General features: G+C 41.6%; 1 protein-coding gene across 3 annotated transcripts in view; it reads left to right on the top strand.

The window, feature by feature from the left end:
* The window catches only part of SLC1A3 (solute carrier family 1 member 3), a 74677-nt gene extending 52765 nt beyond the window's left edge, over window positions 1-21912 (top strand). For all 3 annotated transcript variants that reach the window (XM_046672403.1, XM_046672405.1, XM_046672404.1), the window contains 7 exons: window positions 4932-5136; window positions 8191-8233; window positions 10989-11281; window positions 13662-13895; window positions 14448-14642; window positions 17635-17769; window positions 19596-21912. In XM_046672403.1, the coding sequence (XP_046528359.1) occupies window positions 4932-5136; window positions 8191-8233; window positions 10989-11281; window positions 13662-13895; window positions 14448-14642; window positions 17635-17769; window positions 19596-19800 (1310 nt within the window). In that variant the 3' untranslated portion in view covers window positions 19801-21912. The remainder of the gene's footprint in view (window positions 1-4931; window positions 5137-8190; window positions 8234-10988; window positions 11282-13661; window positions 13896-14447; window positions 14643-17634; window positions 17770-19595) is intronic.
* Window positions 21913-22951: the final 1039 nt, after the last annotated feature.

Genomic DNA, 22951 nt, shown 5'->3' with positions numbered 1-22951 from the left:
ACGATGAAGCACCATGAGGGTGAGGGGAAAGACAACTGGTAACAGAAGACTCCTTCTTTAGATTTCATGTTACCAAACCAGAGACGGGAATTATTGGGGGAAGTATACTGCGAGACACGTTAATGTATAAGACACAGATTTCTAGCAGATGGGAGAATAAAATCTATGCAAATAACAGAGCCTTGGGACCTTGACGTTATTTATATGTTATCCTTTAATACTTGGCTGAAAACGTATTTCATTTATCCAAGAAGTCAAACCAAATATTATACCAAAGGAAATCTATTTTACAGTACAGAGTTCCACATAACATATTTATGAAACACTCCTTTCTCCACCCTTAAAAAAAAAAAAAAAACATGAATTTGGTGCATATTTGTTGTGCTAAACTGATTACTAAAGAGGTGAATGCTTATTTAACTATTTGCATCAAGAAAGTCTCTTTTCGTTCTTTCCTCTCTCTTTAGAGTGATTGCTGCCAGCTATTTGGAGCAAAATCTTAATCTTTTACATTCTAGAAAGCATGTTGTTCAGTCTCCTATAGATGTTTGACTAATTGGTGAATATGTGATAGGTTTGCAGAAAAGCTTGATTGCTTGCTTGCTCTTTTCTGTTTGTTTTTTTTTTTAAGGAAGATTAGCCCTAAACTAACATCCGCTGCCAATCCTCCTCTTTTTCCTGAAGAAGATTGGCCCTGAGCTAACATCCATGCCCATCTTCCTCTCCTTTATATGTGGGACGCCTGCCACAGTATGGCTCAATAAGTGGTGCATAGGTCTGTGGCCAGGATCCAATCTGGCAAACCCCGGGCCACCAGGCCGGCCCTGATTGCTTGCTTTCTTGATGACTGGTTATTGATGGGTTGATTTTTTTTCTCTTGGTGAGGAAGATTGGCCCTGAGCTAACATCTGTTGCCAATCTTCCTGTTTTTGCTTGAGGAAGATTGTCCCTGAGCTAATACCTGTGCCAGTCTTCCTCTATTTTGTTTGTAGGATGCCACTACAGCATGGTTTGATGAGTGGTGTGTAGGTTCACGCCAGGGATCCAAACCCGAGAACCCAAGGCTGCCAAAGTGGAGCACACAAACTTAACCACTATGCCACCAGGCCGGCCTGATGGGTTGATTTTAGAAAGGAAAATAAGGTTCATGTGCCCACAGCCAACAAGTATTCATGGCCTTCCACACTCCATTGGAACGTGCTCTGAGCTGTTTTTCTAGGAATGGTGAGGAGCTTGTGTGGGTTGATCAGCTTTCTAGCTGGTCCTTCTGGTGACCAGTTTACCCACTTCCCCTTAAGGTGGGGAGTACTGAGGGATGTGTGAGAGTTTTTCCACAGTTCCCTCCCTCCATGGAATTTTCCTTCTGCCAGATGGCCCATTTCAGCATTGACCTCCAATGCAAGAAAGTTAGAGAAAGCTAGCATGGATAACAAGCAAATGAATTGTGGGTGACTCCTAGCTTGTCCATAAGAAGAGAGATATGGTGGAAAGGGTACTCCGTTGAGAGTGTGGGTTCTAACCCTGCCACTGTCATTTACTAGTTGTGCAACACTGGACAAGTTATTTAACTTCTCTGGCCTCTTGTATCTTCACCTTTAAAATGATATCAACAATATCTAAAACATACGGTTGTCGTGAAATCAGATGAATATGTGCTATTGATGTGAGGTAGGATTTGATGAGTGAGTTAGTGGACCAGCACAAAAGTTAACTCAAAATATACAAAACATTTAAACTTACAAATATGTCATTGTAATTGGAAGAGCCATCACGGTGCTTGTAACAATAGTACAATACAGTATTTCTTTTGGTTTCAGGAGGGTCTCAATTCTGATGGCAGATTGTTTTCATAATAAAGATGTTAGGGTGTCATGAATGGGGCAGTTTAGCAAAGCCCAGATCAAATGAAGGAAAAGAGACCAGACGAGATCATTATCTTTACTACTTGCTCTGGAATGTGTTTCTCAATTATGTATTTCAATGAACGCGTAGTTGGAACACACTCCCACAAGGATCTGCAGACCCAAGTGACTTCCTGTCTCCCTATTACCCCACTGCCCTTTTACTCCACATATTTTAAAGTGACAAGGCTCAATGCAAACTTTCCCCTCCTCCAACATTTAGGGCACTTCCTGCCAAAGTTCCCTTTTCTACACAGTGATTCAGTACTTTACCCTTGCCCCCAACAAGCTGACACTTACGTGTAGTCTCTGGTGTAGAGCTTTGTCTCAGATTTCACGAGGCTGGGGAAAGGAGATGGTCACAGAGTTTGGTCTGCCCTGATGGCAGTGTGTGGCCTTGTTTCTGGTGGTCCCTTTGGTTTTACAAACCTGTCTCAGTGAAGAGGGGAGTAGTGAGAGTTGGAAGGAGTGGGGAGGAGGATGCTGGAGTACCCAGAGCAGAGGTGGACACCAGACCCCTTTTAGGGAAAGGACCTACATGGAGAATCGGTTCATGAAGACATCCCCCACCCCTTCCTTGGCTGAAACAATAGCAGCTGTTGCTTAATTCTCTTTCAGAGGAAGATATGCAGAGGGTGATGAGGCCTGTCATTTGACTGTTGATTCTCCTTCTGGGCACATTGTTAAAAAAATGCCTCAGTGGTTGTCTTCAGCTATTTCAGAGTTAGGAAGTATGGAGAAAATACTTTCAGATTGGCTTTCATTAAAAAAAAAGAAGAAAAAACCACGCACCTATAAACTTTGCTTCCTAGAATTGATGGCCTGTGGCTGTGGATTCTGAGACAACTTCCCCCATCCATGGTCCCCGTGGTGGGAGGGAGGGAGATTGAAGCCTCCTCCTGTGTTTGCCACTTCCGTTTCAGTGCTCTGCCTTGACCACTTAGCACTCTCTCTGAATAGCCATAGGTCGAGAATAGTGGGCAAGAGCGTCAGAGAAGAGTTGGCGTGAGAACGGAACACACCACAGAATAGAAGGCGAGAGGGAAAGAAAGCATCTCGGAGGAAGAAAATACTGCTGCCCGGTACCCCCTAGCAGAGATATCCGGCCTCTTGTGCCCACACCACTCACCCGCCGAAGAATTGCAGGCTTCAGTGGTGACAAGCTCAGGCAATGATGGGCAAGAGAGTGGGCCCCTTCTGAGAGGAATTATTTCAATCACTGGAAAGCCAAGATATTTTGAGATGTGACTCAGATCTGAGGATGAAAATGAGGGGATGGGACACGATGAGAACAGACTAGCCCATGTTTAATGTTGGGGAAGTGTTGAAGCGGCACCATCCCAGTAAATGGATACTTAACCCTGGGTTTCAAGAAACCCAGGGCAAGGATAAAAGAAGCTAAGCTCGTGTATCAAAGCCAAAGTTGGCCTCCTCTTTTGTGGGAGCTGCAATTGGTTTTCTCAAGGGCAGAAAGTACACTAAAATTGTTATTATTTTACTATTGTAAAATTAGTGTACTAAAATAAAAGTACACTAAAAATAGTTACACAAGATCTGAGTTCAAGTTCCCACTCCATTTTACTTACTGTTAACTAAAACCTTACACTGTTACTTAAGTGTTTTGCAATCTGCCTTATAGGTTCTTGTTAAAAATAAGAACATAACAGGTACTAAGTATATGCTTATTGTGAAAATTATGAATGATACAATTCAAATACAAATGAAATTATAAATTGAAGGTCCTGGCTTCAGTTCCCATCTAAACTCGTTACCTTTGTATCAAGATTTTTGGGCAAACGCAGCCAGTTAGCTGGCAATCTTGGACACCATTATTTTTCAATACCTTACTCTAAATGTGTTGGTATGAACAGGATCACTACCTAAATATTAAATTACTATTAGAATCTGACACTAATATTGAAATACAATGTATCCTTTTAATACACTTATAGAAGCACAATTTTAAGTAGAAAAGAAAATAGTCCAATTAACTATAATTGGATTATACTGTGATGGGATTTTAGAGTTTCAGTGGGATTAAGGAGGAGAAAGAACACAAAAAGTGAAGAAATAGCTGATGAAAGAGAAGAACCCATATTATCGTAGATAATCTAATCTTTTGAGAGTTTTGTGTCATTTCTGATTTTTTTCCATCCCAAGAAGCATTGAGATGTGCTCCATTTGCTAGAGCAGTTAGGGAAATGTTAAAAGTCATGCCTCCGTTCTTACCTAAGAGAACACCTTGCCTGAGGTAGACTTTGAAGATGTCCTAAGAACGAAGGGAAGAAGAATGTTTGACGTGAGATGAGGTACTCCAGGCCTTGGGAACAGGTGGAGGAAGGCAGGTGCAAAAAGGGGAAGAACTGCACCAAAATAATTCTTTTTTAAAAATTTTGATGAGATGAGAGAAATGAAACCGCAGAGAAGCTATTTGAGAACTTTGGCTTTATATACCTCAAATGCATATTGAAAATAAATCAGTAGGTGATCAGAACAATAGCTGAAATTTCACATTAAAAACATCAAAAAAAGATTCCCGAGTACATGTATAAAACAATAATCCTTTTAAAAGAATTGAATGGCAGTTAGTCTGTGTGAGTCACCACAGTGCTTGAACTTGAAATATGCTTAGATTATCCTGCTAGAAATTTTTTTTAAGTATCTCTTTTTACACACACACAGAGTACTCACTATTCACACTCATAGCTTCCAGCTAGTAGTAAACCAGGAAGGAACTTGATTGCCCTTTCAAACCATTAGAGGGCCACAGGAAATCAACTCTTGGGACGGAAAAGCGTGATCACATGTTTGCTGACACAGCTGATACCTAGCCTTTCGATGGCTTTTTCTCTTCACCTTTTGTGATGCCCTGATTAAATTTGGTGCAAAGTTCTCACATCATCTATAAAATCCCATTGCCGGGTGGGCTGAGGGTGTGGGAGTGTAGACGGAAATACTATTCCCATTACCTTCCACTGAGAATTCCCTGGACTGACTTCCTGAAAATCTCCTTCTGTTTACCTTCACCAGGAATGGCGGCCCTAGATAGTAAGGCATCAGGGAAGATGGGAATGCGAGCTGTAGTCTATTACATGACTACGACCATCATTGCCGTGGTGATTGGCATAATCATTGTCATCATCATCCATCCTGGGAAGGGCACAAAGGAAAATATGCACAGAGAAGGCAAAATTGTACAAGTGACAGCTGCAGACGCCTTCCTGGACTTGATCAGGTATGTCCTTGCAAGCCCGTCCTTTGGGTATATTTTGACCACCCAACCCCTCTTGTTTTGAGGAGCTTATCAAACTCCGGAAGAGATGTCCAAATGAACGAGCCTTACCAGGCTCGAAATGAAAATTATATCTTTACTTCTTTCTGATAGAAATTAAAGGATCCATTTTCTCATCTCATGTAAAAGAGGTGAGAAGAGCAAGGAAAGGATATAGATTTTGAGAGCCTTGCTTTTCGGATTCGGAATCTGATCACTCAGTTCTCCTCTCAACTGTGCAGCTCGCCTTAGAATATTAATAATTCTTTTTTTTTTAATTGGCACCTAAGCTAACAGCTATTGCCAATCTTCTTTTTTTTTTTTTTCCTGCTTTTTCCCCCAAATCCCCCCAGTACATAGTTGTATATTTTAGTTGTGGGTCCTTCCAGTTGTGGCATGTGGGACACCACCTCAATGTGGCCTGACGACCGGTGCCATGTCTGCGCCCAGGATCCGAACTGGCGAAACCCTCAGCTGCCAAAGCAGAGCTCACGAACTTAACCACTCGGCCACGGGGCTGGCCCTAATAAATCTTGACTGACTTTTCTCAAGTCTTGCTCTTTAAGGCTAGTTTTTATTCAAGTATAGCCAGTTCATTAGATCCTTCTGATTTGGGACTTGTGATCTGTATCATCATCCGTTATACACAACAATTTATTTCCAGAAGGGACTTTAGAGATTGTCTGGTCATGCCTGGTCCAAGGTTTTCCTTTTGTACTACTTCTGAAGAAAGGTTTTGGCAAATCAGTAATGAAAGATTGAAGGATGGCTTCTTTACCATTGTTTTATGTGCAAATCATACACTGATTACAAATGACTCTTAGCTAAGACTTGAAGCAGACTTGGTGATGGAGAGGGTCTTACACAGACCTATGAAGTAAGCTAAAGTTTGCTGCTGGCACCTTCCTGCTTGCTCTGTCTACACCCCTGCCCTTGCATCAGTCAGGTCCTGGCAGAAAGCATATTGCATTTCCAAAAGGATCATTGAAAAGGGTTTGCAAAGGTGTGAGCAGAGTTAAGGGAACCTACAAAGGATGGTGAGGCACCAGGGAACTAATAGCAATAGGATACTGTTTTGTTACCACCCCTAGCTCTGAGGGGGGAAAGAAGGAGCTGTTACTGGAACTCAGGAAGAGCTGTGGCCTTGGGAAAGGGCCATGAGGATAGGAACTATAGCTCTAATTTGGAGGGAGAGAGCTGGAAGAATATATCCATCCACTCCCTGTCCCTCTACCATGTGATCTTTCAGTGCATCCCACAGGACAAACCCAACAGGAAGCCAGAAGGCGAGAGAACCCACAGGCTACAGTCCAAGGGTCAGCCTCCCAGGGTGCAGAGCAAGATGGAGAGTAGATCTAGAAGGACAAATGGAAGCTATCCCAGCTCAGGCCTCTAGATTCCCCACCTGCTTAGCATTCTCCTACCATATAGCCCCACATAGCCTGTCTCCCCAAACCTAGCCCTTTCCTCCCTTCTTCACAACTTACTTGCAAAGTGACTCATTTGCCACTCCTAGATACCTGTTCTAAAGGATTCCCTTGATCATCTGGAAGAAACTCCTTCTAGGGACTTGACGCTACATGCCACGTCAAGGAATGGGTCTGTGGCAGGTAGATTCAAGAAAGATTTGGGCAAAAAATGTCTCTTCAGCAGCACCTCTCAATTCCCCCCATGGGTGACTTTGTATCATCTATATGTGAGCGGAGCCCAGCCCCACAGAGCCTTTTCTTGAAATGCTTTTTATGGAGTTAATCACAATTATCTGAAGATAGCAAACCACCCTATAACAGTGTTTCATACCAAGTTGTCACCCAATAACTGTGATTTTATTTAGTTCACACAATTAGTTAAGGCTTTTCCCTATTTTTCCATGAACTTTACCCTCAGGTAGTTTGGATTAGGGGTATTTTATTATATTCTGTTTCTGTATAATTTCTACTCCTTGTTTGAAGAATTGAGATCTTGTCATTCCCAGTCTGGTTGATCCATCACAGCGCCCGGTGTTTCTGCTCTTCCTTGCCCCAGGGACCTGTATGACTAACCTGCCCCAAACAGTCACTTGACTTGAGCATTTTATCAAGGTTTATGGAAACAGACCATAGAGCATGAATGGGGAGGAAAAGGAAGCAGGATGGTCTAGGCAGGAGGAAGAAAGAAACAAGAGTTTATAACCTTAAAATGTGACTTTGATAGCATACAACTGCTGGAATCTCAGGCTCTGCAGCTGCCTGGGTCCTGTCTCCTTCTCCTGTAGTCTTCAATCTTGGAGCCCTAATGATAGTTTAATTCAATCTCATCTTTAACAGATGAGTCATCTGAGACCTAAATGGGTGCCACGACTTGGCCAAGGTCACACAGCTGGTTAGTTAGAGACTCCCCAACTAAAGTGTTGCCACTTATCTCCCCACTCCCCCGTAAACTCAAACACTGCTCTGAGGAGGTGACAAACCCTGCCACATGGGCCTCAAGTTCAAATGTTGTGGGCCATCTCCCCAGTGGTCACCAAAGAGCCTCAGAAGCTCCAGCAATTCAGAGTCAATATTCTATCCCCCAGAAAACCTTAGAGAGGACTTCGTGGAAAACAAAATTCCACATGGCAACTATGACATTTGGTTCATAACACTTGGTCCCTAGACACATGGCACAATACCAAAATGGCTACTATTGAATAATGCTTCAGTTAACCAGAATGCTTTTGACAAAAGGCATTTCTAGTCTCACTTTGGTGCTTCCCAGGAGCGGTGTTGGTGCTGTGATATCTGAACAAAAACATCCTATTGTCTGACAAGAGGTCAAATGAGTTGAATTTGGGACTTTCTAAAAAGTCTGAACTACATGGGCCACACTTAGGGATGACCATATGTCCCATTTCAAGTCATAAAATCCACCAAAACCTTTCTCTTTTTTCATTTGCTGGTTGGTTCAATTCAATCTTCACCTTAGACACAATGAAAAAATATTTAAGGAGCAAACTTATTCTTTGGGAAATTTTTCAAGTGACCATTATTTTCTTTGCAGGAATATGTTCCCTCCAAATCTGGTGGAAGCCTGCTTTAAACAGGTAAACATTCTACAGCCACTAATTCACCTTTGAAATTTTTCTTTGGCGTACCACAGAGTAGAACCCTCTTTTTTATTTTATTTTATTTTTTCCCATTTCTCTGCAATAAGAAACACTTCTCTTGCCAACCAGATAGAAAGTGCTAGGGTTTTCTGGGGAGTTTAGGACAGGAGGGGATGGGTGGGTCTAACCTTGTACTGAAGGCTTATTCGTTGCCAGACACTATATGTCTTGCATACAAGTAGCTCGTTAAATCTCTGCTAATAATTAAGAAGGTTAATCAGGAGACTCCCTACCCCTCCCGGAGCCCACATCCCACATACAAAAGCCCACTAAGCAAGCAAACTCCAGTATCAGATACCTTTACAACTTGCTTTAAAGATCAGGGAGATTACTCGAGTTTCTGGGTTTGATTTTAAAAATCAATGGGTTGTTTTTTAAAAGTCTGCTAAGGGTCTTATGGATTTTAAAGGAGTAACCATATCAGAAAGGAATGGCATCATCATCTATTGAATGCCTGTTATGTGCCAGGCACTGTTTATATTTTGTCCTTACATAAATATGATGGATATCACTGTCTTCATTTCATTGATGAGGCAACTCATGTATGATAATTAGAGGGATTAGGTAACAGGCACAAGATCTCATAAGCAGTAAATGGCAGACCCAGAATCCAAATCCATTGTGTTGGCTCCAAATCCTCTTTCTGCTCCTACCTTCTGCTTCCTGGAAAGGCATATCCAGGGTGCTGAGACCCCCACCTGGAGGCTATGGTGAGGTCCAGTTCCTTTTCGCCCCATATCCAAGTAACTCTTGGCTCTCTGTGTTATGTATGCAAATACATTTTACTATTAGGGGATAAAATTAGTAAAGTTCATTCTAACCTCACTTGAATAAAAAAGCGTTATTGCCTAATATATTAAAAGGAAAACAATTAAACCTTCTGGGTTAAATAATAGATCCCAAATATTTCTCCAGATGATGTCACTTCACCCTTGTCCTAAGTCCCTAACTCTTCTGCTTAGGATCTATAAAACAAATAAAACAAAGCCTCAACCTCATGGAGGACCAAGCTTTATGTCACCCTTTGTTTTTCCCTTTTTAAAAATTTTATTGACTATTTTTAATAGATAATGCATGCACACACTGCAAAATTCAAACAGAATCCTTTCTTTAAAAAAAAAGCCTAAGACGCCAAAATCTAGCTTTCTTTATTCAAAAACAACTGTAACCATAAATAATCAGCCCCTTTCAATCTGACCAGCCAACCCCAGCACCATGGGGCTGACTATTCCAGTTAGTCAGCTGGCACTGGATAACGGCAAAAATGCTGATTTCTAGCAGCACTATGAAAAGTGCTAACTCAAGCAGATTTATTGTATTTGGTTTTGGATTGCATTTACAGGATTTTGAAGGAGAAGCTAATGTATCTTCCCAGATCTATTTGTCTGAGATCAGAGTGCAAACGAGGTTGCAGTTTCCGTGTAGGCTACAAACTATGTCTAAGGGGAAAGAGTTGGAGGCATAGGAAAAGCTAATCAAGATTGAAAATCTACCCTAGATAATCCATAATATGCATAAGCACCCCAATGGAATAGAGATTTGAGAGTTGACTGGAGTAAGAGACAAAGAGGCGCCTGTTCTTTTGTTACTTAAAATTACCAGCAGTACCCCTGATTATTCAGAGATGTGTCCACAGTATTGACAACTGGCTGAGTCCTTGTTTGGGAATAGTGGTTTCTCACTGGGCAAGAAAGTCTCCCATTTACCTTGGTAGAGAAATGACCCAGCACTTCATGTACAACTGGGCTTTCTTCCCCTAGACTCTAGATCCAGTCAACATCCATATGTTATTATTCTCTTTGATGCTTTGCTACCAGTAACATAAAGACGAAGAATCCTGCTCTCATTATAATCATAGAGGGGTGTGCTTAATTGTTTCATATGGCCACAATAAAATACTCAGCATCTTCTGCTTGGGGCATCCATGGGGAAAAGACCATTTCTTGAGTAAGAAGAGAAACTTTTCTATAGATTTGAGATATGGGTTGTCATCATCAACTATTAATCAAGCACCTATTCTTAAGAATTGATACTGTCAGGAATGCCTTGAAGACTGTTGTTTTGGGATTTTTCATTTTTAATATCTGTTGAAACTCCGACTAAGTCTAGTCCCTGAAGGGCTTTGTTAATTGAGCACCATTAGCCAACATTAGTACAGTACTTTAAAATTTTCAAGATATTCTCATGTATTTTGGTTTAATTTGATCATCACAATGACCCTGTGAGTTAGAACCAGCACAGTTATCTCTGTTTCACAGCTGTGGAATATGAGTAAAAGGCTGTTCAGTGATTTGAGCTTGATCCTATAGCATGATCCCATAGAGAGTAAATGGGCTATTGTGAGTATTTGGATTTACAGTTTTTCTAAAGCCCATTATAGTCATTTTATTAGGGGTTTCAGAAGAAAGCAAAAGCACGTGTATATGTTTAGTCCAACATCTTCACCTGATATTACTTTTCTATTACAATTTGTTCTATATTGAAGTGTGTATGTGTGTCTGTGCTGAGTAAGTAGTAGGGGTTTGTTGCAGATCAGATAGATGATTGATATATAGATAGACAGATACCTTCTACAACACTATTCTCTGAATACAAAGTAATGTATATCATTATAGTAAATTTGAATAACAGGAGAGTACAAAGAAGAAAACAAAAAGCACCTTTAATCTCTGTTGTACCTTGTCTTTTTCAGTTTAAAACCAACTATGAGAAGAGAAGCTTTAAAGTGCCCATCCAGTCCAATGAAACACTCCTGGGTGCTGTGATAAACAATGTGTCAGAGGCCATGGAGACTCTTACGAGGATCACAGAAGAGATGGTCCCAGTTCCAGGGTCTGTGAATGGGGTCAATGCCTTGGGACTAGTTGTCTTCTCCATGTGCTTCGGTTTTGTGATTGGAAACATGAAGGAGCAGGGGCAAGCCCTGAGAGAGTTCTTTGATTCTCTTAACGAAGCCATCATGAGATTGGTAGCAGTGATAATGTGGTATGTATTTCCATTTGCCATGTATGCTATGTACGAGATGCTTATTGCCAGCAACATGTGTTCTGTATTGAGGAAGATGCCCCCAGGCAGGATGCCCAGTTGCAGTGATCTCATTTGGGGTAAGCACAAGAAAATCAATGACTTCCTGGGCCTATAGTGGCCTTGAACCTATCTGCTAGCCTCTCTTAATAAGTTTGCTTTCTTGTTTTTGAAAAGTGTCAGCTCCTTTACCCCAGTGCCAATGAGATCCCATTCTTCATTCCTCCATTTTATATCTATGTATTTATTCAATGAATATTTATTGATTGTCTACTATGTACCAAGCATATAGTACCAGGCACTGTGGATATAGCAATGAAGAAAACATACAAGGATGTCCTGAATCTTACATTCTTTTAAGGGAGACAGAAAATAAATGAATCAACCATATGTGTTAGTCACAAGTGCAATGAAAAATAAAATAAAATAAAACAGGTGGTGCATAAAGGCCTCTGAGGGGGTAGCATTTTTTGCTAAGATCTGAATGACCAGGAGAAGGCAGCCATACAAAGTGCCAAAAGAAGAATATTTCCAGTAGAGAGAAAAACAAACTTAGAGGCCTCTAGACCATCAGAAAAACACATCTCCACTCCTGTTTCAGCCCTAAGAAAGATATGTAAATGGCATTTCTGCTGCGTGCCTGAAGGACTCATGGGAAGTATTATAGAATGCCAAGCCACAATTTATAACCAAACTTCCTTCAAATAAAGTTGAGTGCCGGAGACAAAGGAAAAGACTAAATGCAAAGAGGAACACTGACCTTGGAAAGTAAACGCTCCCCAGCAGGGAAAGAACACTTTGGTTTAGGCCTCGTGTGGGAGTTGCTTTCCCTTTCTCCTTTATTTTTAATCCAGACTCCTTCTTGGCACCTGAGGCAGGAAGGCATCCATTTCTAAGAAAAGCACTCACCAACATGATTAAAAATATCCTTTGTCTTTATTGTCACTAAAGCCCAGAGAAATCTGTTTTCCAGGAGTTTGTACAAGATGGATATGAACTTGGGCACAAAGACTGATCAGAGTGTGGTCTCCACAGGAGCCCCCAGTTGAAATCCTGGGGGCCCTCCTTTGAAATCGTGGCAGGGCTGAAAGTGGACATTTATCTTCATATTATTAAAATGCCTCCACCTTTCACCTCTTTTATGAAAGAAGCCTATTCAGGGCCGCTGAATGAACCTCACATGTAGCTTTTCTAGTACATTCCCTTGCACTTCAACATTGAGTTATTACATTTCTGAAAACAGGTACTCCTATAATTTCCTGGCTTGTGTTTTTAAAGGACTTTTAAAAGGAGCATTGTGTTTTTCATTTTGAAATAAATCCTCCACAGTTCTCAGCAGACCCTTCTCCTTAAGGGGGATTGGCCTCTGTGTTTTTGGCCGTGTGAGTTAAGTTGTAGTTTACTGCACACATCAGACAAAGGGAGTTGAAAGCCAGCAGCGGGGCCTTTAAACCACCGGGGTTGTTTCAATGTGTACAAGTCATTTTGTGTCTCAGTTGTTCATTCTTGCCGAGTCTACAGGGCAACGATCACAAATGGCAGTAGCAGCCTGTGGGTAGTAACAACCTAATTAGAACCGCTATGTCCTGGTTGTGGTAGAACATACATGCAAGTTGTTCATTTTAATAGCTTTCACTTTATTTTACGGTTGCCTTCTATTTATGGCAAATGGTACTAGTTTTCCATTTGCACTATAACATAAAATTTCCTCTTAGAGTAAATTTATTTAAGTGAAAGAGTTGATTTGAAGACTACTACTAAGTAATGTGGTAAATGGTGTGTAATATGGGAAAAATAATGAAAGCGGTCCTTGGGTAAGAGAGCTGGCTGCAAATCTAAAACACTGAGACGGCGTTGTATGCATCTTGCTTTAACTTGGGAACTGGGCTCTGATGTGGGAAATGCTCCCGGAAGTCTGGATCCAGTGGATTCGCTGGTTCTGTGGATCCTGGCAGTTCAGAACGCTTAGCAAGGGAGCGGGAGGCTGGGGGAGTAGGTGGCATCTGAGGGTCAGAAAAGTGCCCCAGGTATGGCGAAAGGAGAGTTATCTAGGAAGAAAGAGGTGGATAACAGAACCTCTGTACCTGCCTTTTTTCACAGGTTTAGGAGGAAAAGGATTGTGACTTAGAGAAATTCTAAGTGAGAGGAGGCCTAATTCTGCCATATTTATATTTTAAAAAGAAAAGAAAGAACCTCACAGTTTCTACAAGTCCTGATAATATCCTGGGCAGGAAAGTTTGGAAATCAACTCTCTCTCACTTTTTCTTATCACTTGATAATTCCTGTGGAATAGCTTGTTGGAAATCACACTTCCAATTGTGCGTGTGTTGCTTCTACATAGGTACGCCCCTCTGGGCATCCTCTTCCTGATTGCAGGGAAAATTGTTGAGATGGAAGACATGGGCGTGATTGGGGGACAGCTTGCCATGTACACAGTGACAGTCATCGTGGGCTTACTCATTCACGCAGTGATTGTCCTGCCCCTCCTCTACTTCTTGGTAACACGCAAAAACCCTTGGGTTTTCATCGGTGGCTTGCTGCAAGCACTCATCACGGCTCTGGGAACCTCTTCCAGGTGTGTATGTATGTGTGGTTTGCTCCTGTCAGAAAACGTATCTCAAACTCTACTTTGAACCAGAACCCTCAGGTTGGGGATAGGGAGAGGCATTTTTTCCAGGTTTTAAACTTTCAGGCGTATAAATTGGCTCTTTCACTTCTGATGTCAATCAGACCTATTTGGGATTCAGGGAATACCTGGCTATATACCCTTTTGGGGGGCAAAATGGAAATCAGCTGTCCTTTCCTGCCCCCTATCATCTCCCTCTTCCAGTTGACATTTGCCTGAGGGAGAGATGGCAGAGTGACTCAGCACAGGATGTTTTGATGGAGCAATAATCATAAGTGATGCCTCTCGAAGGAACCCAGAAGCAGGAGAGCTGCCAAATGACCCAGTGAGGGGACCCACACTGTTCCTAATCCTGCTCCCCTATTTATACAAGTGCTGACTTAGTTCCCTTTAAATTGGCACATGGAAGAGGAAGGAACTCTCTGTCCAAAATGCCAAATGCACAGACACTGTCTGAACTATCAGTATGTCAGCTGACTTGCCCTACTTTACTATTCTCAGTTCCGCCACCCTACCCATCACCTTCAAGTGCCTGGAAGAGAACAATGGCGTGGACAAACGCGTCACCAGATTCGTGCTCCCAGTAGGGGCCACCATTAACATGGATGGAACCGCCCTCTATGAAGCTTTGGCTGCCATTTTCATAGCTCAAGTTAACAACTTTGAACTGAACTTTGGACAGATTATTACCATCAGGTACAAGGAAAGTTCTACATAACTTCTTCTTAAGAATGACTTTAAACAATGAGATGGTGATCAGGGATTGAGTGAAGAAACTGGTTGGGAAGGCGATCAGAGAGAAGCAGGAGGTTGGGGTTTGTGGGAATAGTTTTATTTTTGATATTTAGATATTTTTATTAGTTTTTTAAAAAATACAGATGTGCACATTCACTAATAACAAAATTGTAATAATATGAAAGTATATAAAGTAAAAAGTGAAACTTGCCTGCCACCATCACACCCATTTTCCTATAGGTGGCTGCTGTTAATTTGAGTGTGTAAAGACTCCTTCCAATGCATAGACACACACGCTTTTTTTCATAATTAAGGAAATCATACCATACATACTGCTTGCCACTTGATTGATCTGCTTACTTATCAATATACCATCTAAAAATATATCTAGCTCATTCTTTTTAAAATCTGCAGTATACATAGTATGGATATTTCTCTTTTCACAAATGTTAGCTTGTACTTCAATTTCAAAAGGCATTAAAATATGTTAGCTTTTATTGACAGTTGGAAAACAAAAATACACTTGACAAACTAGATTAACATTTTGTTTTGGGTTAATTTTTGGGCAGCATAAAATAGATGAAAGACCACACTGACAAATAGGTTGAGAATTTGATTTTGGTGGACTATTTTGTGTGTGTCTGTGGACTATCTTTTTAACTATTATATTTGAGGTGTCTAGTGAAAGGTAATTTTCCTTCCCATGCCTTCCCCTGATCTCTTCCTTTCCTTCTCCAGAGGCAACCACTGTTACTTGGTAGTTTCTTTTGTATGTTTCTAGAGATAGTCCACGCACATGCACAACAGATCAGTGAGTAAGTATAATGGAAACTTTAGGCCTCACATCCAGAGCAGACCCTACTCTTCATTGTGTTCATGTACGTTTTAATTATCGTTAGCAATTTCTTTTTGAGATCAAAATAAGTCCAATTTTTTTAATTCTTTCAAAACTTTTTATTATAAAAATTATCTTACATATAGGAAAGTTGAAAGAATACTATAACAAACACCCTCTACCTAGATCCAACAATTGTTAACTTTTTGCCATTTTTTCTCGTCCTTCCTCTCTTTCTGTTCCTCTGCCTTCATGACATTTCACTGGTACATAATTCAGTATACATTTCCTAAGAATAAGGGTAGTTTTCTACATAACTACAAAAATAAGAATCTTAGAAATGCTTCCAGAATATCCAGTCTATAGTCAAATTTCCCCAGTTGTCCCAAAAATATCCTTCATAGCTTTTTCCCCAGACCAAGATCAAATCTAGATTTATGGCTTGCATTTGGTTTTTATGTCACTTTAGTCTTTTTGAATCTCTATCAGCTTCCTCACATTTTTTTGTATGTGTGTATGTTTATTTAGTTACAGGGGCCAGCCCAGTGGCGCAGCGGTTAAGTACACATGTTCCACTTCGGCGGCCCAGGGTTCGCCAGTTCAGATCCTGGGTGCGGACATGGCACCGCTTGGCAAGCCATGCTGTGGCAGGCGTCCCACATATAAACTAGAGGAAGATGGGCACAGATGTTAGCTCAGGGCCAGTCTTCCTCAGCAAAAAGAGGAGGATTGGCAGCAGTTAGCTCAGGGCTAATCTTCCAACAAAAAGAAATAAGTTACGTTAGACTCTATATATGTTTTGTATTATTGGGAAATGAAACTAGTTGTAGGATGCTTTGGGGTAAAAAAAGATGAAGCTGATCATGGCCAGAGGTGACTGGCCTGGGGGTTCTGGGAGCCCCAGGCCCAGTCTGGCTCCTCTGGGGCTGAGACATGAGTGTCTCGGCTCACTTATAACCTATTCCTGGGCATACCTCAGCATACTGCTTGAAAAACCCTGAGTTATGAAAAAGCTTCAGTTTCATGTGACAGAGTTAAAAAGTAATAATAACAATAACAATGACTTAACCAAGATAGAACTGCCCTTCTGTCACCTGGAGCACCTCTGTTCCACAAAGCCTCGAGGTTGGTAGGTGTTCTACAGTGTGAGGGACCAAAGCTTGTGGTTTCCATCATCCCTGGGGTGTTGCCCTCATCCAGGTGGTCCAAGATAGCTCACCACCACCTCCAAATTTTAGCCAGTGGGAAGAGGAGGAGTGACACAGCCTACAAGTTGCTTGATCACTTTCGTCCACGTATCATTGGCCAGAACTTAGTCTAAGCTCCAAGGGAGGCTAGGAAATACAGTCTTCATTCTGAGCAGCCACATTCCAGCTAAAAATTCTAGTACCAGAGAAGGAGAACAACATGGGGGAGTCATGAACAGTCTCTGCCACAGACTTAGTACTTTATGCATGCCACTTTATACCTAGGTAATATTTTACCATTTCTAAAACATTTTCACATTCTCACGTGCCCCTATCAACTAGGCATTTAACAAACTCAGTCGCAGACAGGTTATGTGTCTTACAAACCAGGTCCACACAGCCTCCAGAAAAAATATTTATAGTGCTAGAGAACTTTGTTCATAAATCATTTTGCTTCTAAATTAATAGATTTGATTTCTTTTCTGACCACATTAGTCATGCAAGTTCAGTATCTTGACAATCCTCCACTTAGATAGAGGTATGGTAAGAGACAAATTGTTATTGTAACTATACAGCATTTTAGACCTTACAAAGTACTTTCAGGTACATGAGAAAGTATATAGCCACCAATTTCTTCATTCAAAAATGGCTGTAATAATAGGAGCAACTACCTAAGGGTTGTTGTAAGGATAAAATGAGATAAGCCATGCTTGGTATGTCAGACGGCACATAATACACACTTGATGAATATTAGCTAATATGATTATAAGCTCAATGGGTGTTTTACAATCTCTTTTGCATTTTTCTAAAGCACAGCCTCTTCTGTTAACTTGGCAAGTCAGGCATTGCCGCCAGGCATGTTTTGTAGGGTATACTCTGTATTAGGGGAGATTTGTACGAATGTTTTCTGTTTCGGAACTTCTTTTAACAGCATCACAGCCACAGCTGCCAGTATCGGAGCAGCTGGGATTCCTCAGGCGGGCCTGGTCACCATGGTCATCGTGCTGACATCCGTGGGCCTGCCCACCGACGACATCACGCTCATCATTGCAGTAGACTGGTTCCTGTGAGTATGCTCCAATGCATCCCCGCTTGCTGTCGCGGGGCCCCCTGCTGTCATTCTAGGGCGCCAGGCAGCCTGGCACAGCTGCCAAAAGAGCTCCGAGAAGAGGGGCAGCTTGGCCTGTAGTTTGTCCTCATTGCCTGCCTGATCCCTGCCCTTATCTGGAGAGCAAGCCCCAGACACCGTCACATTCACTCCCTTATCAGCCTGTGGGGCACATCTGGCTGCTACACTCCTCACTCCATAAAGCTATTCAGGGATTGGGAAACCCGCTGTCTGCACAGTCAACATAAATCAGCAAGGCTATTTCTGAATTGCACAACACAACCCATGGTGGCTGGAACAGAACTGCAGGCCTCCCGTGCTGGCTCAGGCCCTTCCTCTTTGTGCTTCCCATTCCAATAGCATAATGCAGCACACACGTCCCATCTGATCCCAACAGGGAGAGGGGGCGTGCAGACAGCAGGAAGAGAGCTAGCGTCATTGCATGGAATTGATTTTTGGCACTGGGGAAAGTTCCAAGGAAACTACGCTCCACACACTCAGACCCTGACCTCTAGGGCCCATCCCTCTGCCCTTTTCCCTCACCTTTCCAGCTGACATCCTCTGCCTCTTTCCTCTCACAAGCTCCCTTCCACTTTCAAAAACTTTCTCCCCAGGATGCCAAAAGTGAATGCATAGAACACAGAAGGTGCTGGAGTCAACGTATGTTGACTTCAGTAGATCTAATGACCATGGGGAGTCCGACAGTGAGCTCAAGGCATGATATGTGGGGCGAGGGTAATCAGTGGAGAGCAGGGGTTCCACACTCACTTGGATCTGTGTTTGTGTCCCTTCCCTGTGTGACACTGGGCAGGTTACCCAACCACCATGTTTCCTCCTCTGTAAAATGGGAACATCAATGTCATCTACCTCCTGGTGGTGCTGTGACGATTAAATGCAGTGATGCATGGAAAGCATTCACCCCACTGTCTAGCCCTCAGTCAGCACTCAACCAATGTGAGCACTTTATGGTATAAAGCTGGGCTTCTTAAAGTGTTTAGTCTCAGGACTCGTTTACCCTTGAAAATTATTGAAGATTCAAAAAGCTTTTATGTGTGTGAGTTCTATCTGCCAATATTTATCGCATGAGAAAAACTTAGAAATGTTTAAAATTGCAATTTCACTTAAAGGTTACAATATTAAATTCATTACATGTTAATATAAATAACATTTTTATGAAAAAATACCATTTCCCAAACCAAAAATTTAAGGGAAAGAATGATATCATTTTACATTTTTGCAAATCTCCTTCATGTCTGGCTTAATGCAAGACAGCTGGAGTTTCCTATTTGCTTCTGCTTTCAATCTGTTGTGATATCTTTTGTGTTCTGTTTTAATCTTTGCAAAACTCCACTATACATTCGTAAGAAAATGAGAGTGAAATGGGCACATAATGTCTTAGCATTGTTTTGAAAATAGTTTTGACCTCAGGGAACCCCCAGGGGTCCCTGGACCACACTTTGGGAACTGCTGGAATAAAGAAAGGTGAGTCATGGAAAGAGAATCAAAGGGAAATTTTAAATAAAAGGAGAAAAGGAAGGGTCATTCCCCACTGTTGGTACTCTTAACTAGTAACCAAAAAGTCATAATCTTTATGTCCTTATAACTTTTAATAATTACTATTATAAACCTGATAAGTCTGTTATGTAATCATGCAGTTGGTGGATACACCAAGCAGAATTTTAAGAGATACCTCCAAAGACTTAGCCAATGGTTCAAAATCTGAGCTGAAATCACATGATGTTCATCGGAGCCTCGTTTTTCCTTCCTCCCCACCCTCCCCGCAGGGACCGTCTCCGCACCACCACCAATGTGCTGGGAGACTCACTTGGAGCTGGCATTGTTGAGCACTTGTCACGACATGAACTGAAGAACCGAGATGTTGAAATGGGTAATTCAGTGATTGAAGAGAATGAAATGAAGAAACCATATCAGCTGATTGCCCAGGAAAGCGAGACTGAAAAACCCATTGACAGTGAAACCAAGATGTAGACAACAAAGAAAACGCTTTCTTGAGCACCAGGTGTTTGAAAACCATTATGAAATGTTTCCATCTTGTTCCAACTCATTCTCTCCAGTAAACCCCTTACTTCCCTTTGCCTCTCTACTCTGATAGGATTGGGAAATATTCATCCAAAAACAAGGGAGGATCTTGTGGCGGCCAAAATCTGTAGTTTTCATCCCACATTTGAAATTTTTGAGTCATTTCGTGTTAGTCTTATCTCATAAGGTACAGAGATCAAAAATAGTCTTGATCAGATCTTAGAAGTTTATGTGGCACACAATCCTGTAAATGTGATTTTTTTAAGTAAGTTAAAGAGTCAAACAAAGAGTAGGCTAAAAACATGCTTTTAAGTTAACTTTCAAAACTTAAAAATCCTTCAGAATACAATTCAATTTTAGCATCCAAATGAAACAACTTGATAAACTACAATCAATTGTCAGTTGGATAGTAGAAGGGTTTTTTCCCATTACCGTTCTGATTTGTGTCCTTATCTTATTAGTAGCAGGACAACATGAATACACACCCAACACAGCTGTGAGGAGGCACATAAAGTGAAATTTCCCTGTGGCCGTGGGCAAGTTCCATCTCATCTCTAGGCCTCAATATTCTCATCTCTAAAAGGAATGAGTTCCCTAGATGCCTTTATGGCCTCTTCTGGCCCACGCATGCTGTGGCGTTGTGAACGAGCCTGCCCTCTATTTCCCTCGGAACATCCTGTAGCAAGTATCATTCCAGGGACTGTGGGACTTTCAGAAAGGACATTTATTGGGAAGGAACATTCCCAAGTAGGAGCGGGATGGCTGTGAGGTTTACCAGGTCCTGTGTCCAAAATGTCACTTATACAAGTCACAGGGCTGGAGGCTATCCCAGGAGTGGAATTATTCATGAAACTCTGCTCAGTTCTTCCCAACAGGGGAAGTATTCCCTTCTTCCCTACTCTTCCCAAACTGAAGGGACTGCTCTGGGAAGGCTGTCTCCCACCACTCCTCCACTGAGGCTAGGCTTTTAAAAAATAAAATGTAAGACTAGCAACTAGCAAGGGTGCTCATGGTCTTACTGTGGAACACTAAAGAGCTGGCTAGGAAAGAGTGGAGCACGGTTGACTTTATAAAGAGAGGATTTTAAAACACCAAGATTATGGGTCATCTTTAAGGAAGAATAATAAAAAAAGGGGAGGTTCATTTTTTTAAAACCAGAAACGTTTTTTTCTCTTCAGTTCAAAATTATTCCCCAAGGAAGTCTGCATATCAAAATAAAAGGTTACTTCTTATATAGTTTAAACAAGTCAAATGAATGAGCTCTCTCTCTTATAGAGGTCTGTGAGCTGGGTGGGTGGTCTCTTATTTGAAAAGGCTTTTGACTATACTCAAAAGTTGTTAGAATGAGAGAAACAAGATATTTCTTTGTGTGAAATTCCACTTCTCAAGTCATTCAAAACCTTCAGCTGGAGTGGAGTTTGGTTTTGTTTTGTTTATGTCCCTGAGAGAAATGGTGGAAGATGAATCAGTATGAAGACATTGTCACTGTGGTTCCAAGAGAAAAACAGCAGGGGCGTTAGTTTCAATCGAGGCAGCTCCCAAGTTTAAAGATTAATTTTGTAGCCCCTAAGGAGTATCCAGTCAAAGACGCAGAGGGGGAGCTGTCGGACAGTACCAGCTACGGTTTGAGTTTCTGACTGAAAATGGTGAAAAATTGACTTAATTATGCTAACAGACTGAAAATCTAGACGTACGTCCTCTGATTACAACTAGAGATATTTTTATAGAGATCCTGAGCATTATGTGTGTACAAAAGTTAACGTTAGGCTGTGGTGGAGTAACCATTTAATGTCAAGGCTCTATTTGGGAATACACTACAAGTTAAGGTACATGGCTGTCATCTTATGACACCAATAGAGCAAAAATTAACCATGTCAAATTAATTCTGTTACACAATGTGATCTTTTTTTATACTAACCATTTCTGGTGGAAAGCAGGTCTTCTAGGATGATCCTCTCGCCAGCCCATCACAGGCTCTGCATGTCTATGCACCCAGTGTGGACTGAGAAGTGTTACTTTGTAGATGTATTTTCAATAAAGAAAAAAATTAGTTTTACATTATACCTTTGCATGTTGTTGTTATTCTTCTCCCTGAAGGAGAATTAATTTTTCATTTGTGAAATTATTTCAGTGAGCTCAGGGCAATGCTTAGGAAGAATACCATGCAGATGTTTTTAGATTTTACTAGGTAAAATCTTGGAAGGACCAGCTCGGGGAGCTGGCCACAAGAAAATAAATAAGGACGAGCTCTCCCTGCCCAATTCCTAGGAATGGAGCTGGAAACAGGAGCTGGTGAGGGACACACTTTGCTGTAACAGCCTGCACGCACTTGTCCACATCAGATTCAAATTTCTCAGATAAATTGAATCATTTCCATGTTGGGATTAGAAAAATATAATGCCACCATTGGTTCTTCCAAAAAAGTAATTTCCTGTCTGACCTTCAAATTAGGTAGATTTATCTATGTGATTACTACTGCCATTTGTGAAAAGAGCTGAATAAGATCTCAAGGGATATTTCAGAAACAGCCATTGTGCTAGTGAACCGTTCTGTTTTTGAAGAACAACTTATGGGTGACTGCTTTTTTCCGTGATGCTTTTTAATAAAGAGATGGTAGGTGGGAACTCACTCCCCCGCCCCCGACCCCGTGGCGTAGTGGTTAAGTTCGAGCACTCGCTTCGGTGTCCTGGGGTTTGCAGGTTTGGATCCCGGGCGTGGACCTCGCACCACTAGTCAAGCCATGCTGTGGGGCCATCCCACATAAAATAGAGGAAGATTGGCACAGGTGTTAGCTCAGGGCCAATCTTCTCAGCAAAAAGAGGAGGATTGGCTGCAGATGTTAGCTCAGTGACAATCTTCCTCACAAAAAAAAAAAGAAAAAAGAATTGTCAGGCAATGTCATGAAATGCCCAGATTGAAGTTGTGTCTGGAGACCCTTTAATCTGACCCTCTACTTGCAGGTGGCACCCACCGAGAGAGGGGCTCTCAAGAAGGATCCACAAACCCCTAGGCCATCCATGTGAAGATTTCATTGAGTTCATATTGCTCTTGAAATTATGGGGACAGTTTTGTGCATTTGCCTTTTTTCTGGAGTCGAAAT

This window comes from Equus quagga, chromosome 9 (genome assembly GCF_021613505.1).
Source record: "Equus quagga isolate Etosha38 chromosome 9, UCLA_HA_Equagga_1.0, whole genome shotgun sequence".
Taxonomy (NCBI): Eukaryota; Metazoa; Chordata; class Mammalia; order Perissodactyla; family Equidae; genus Equus; species Equus quagga.
Note: the sequence above shows the minus strand (reverse complement) of the source record. Positions and strands in the feature narration are given on the sequence as shown.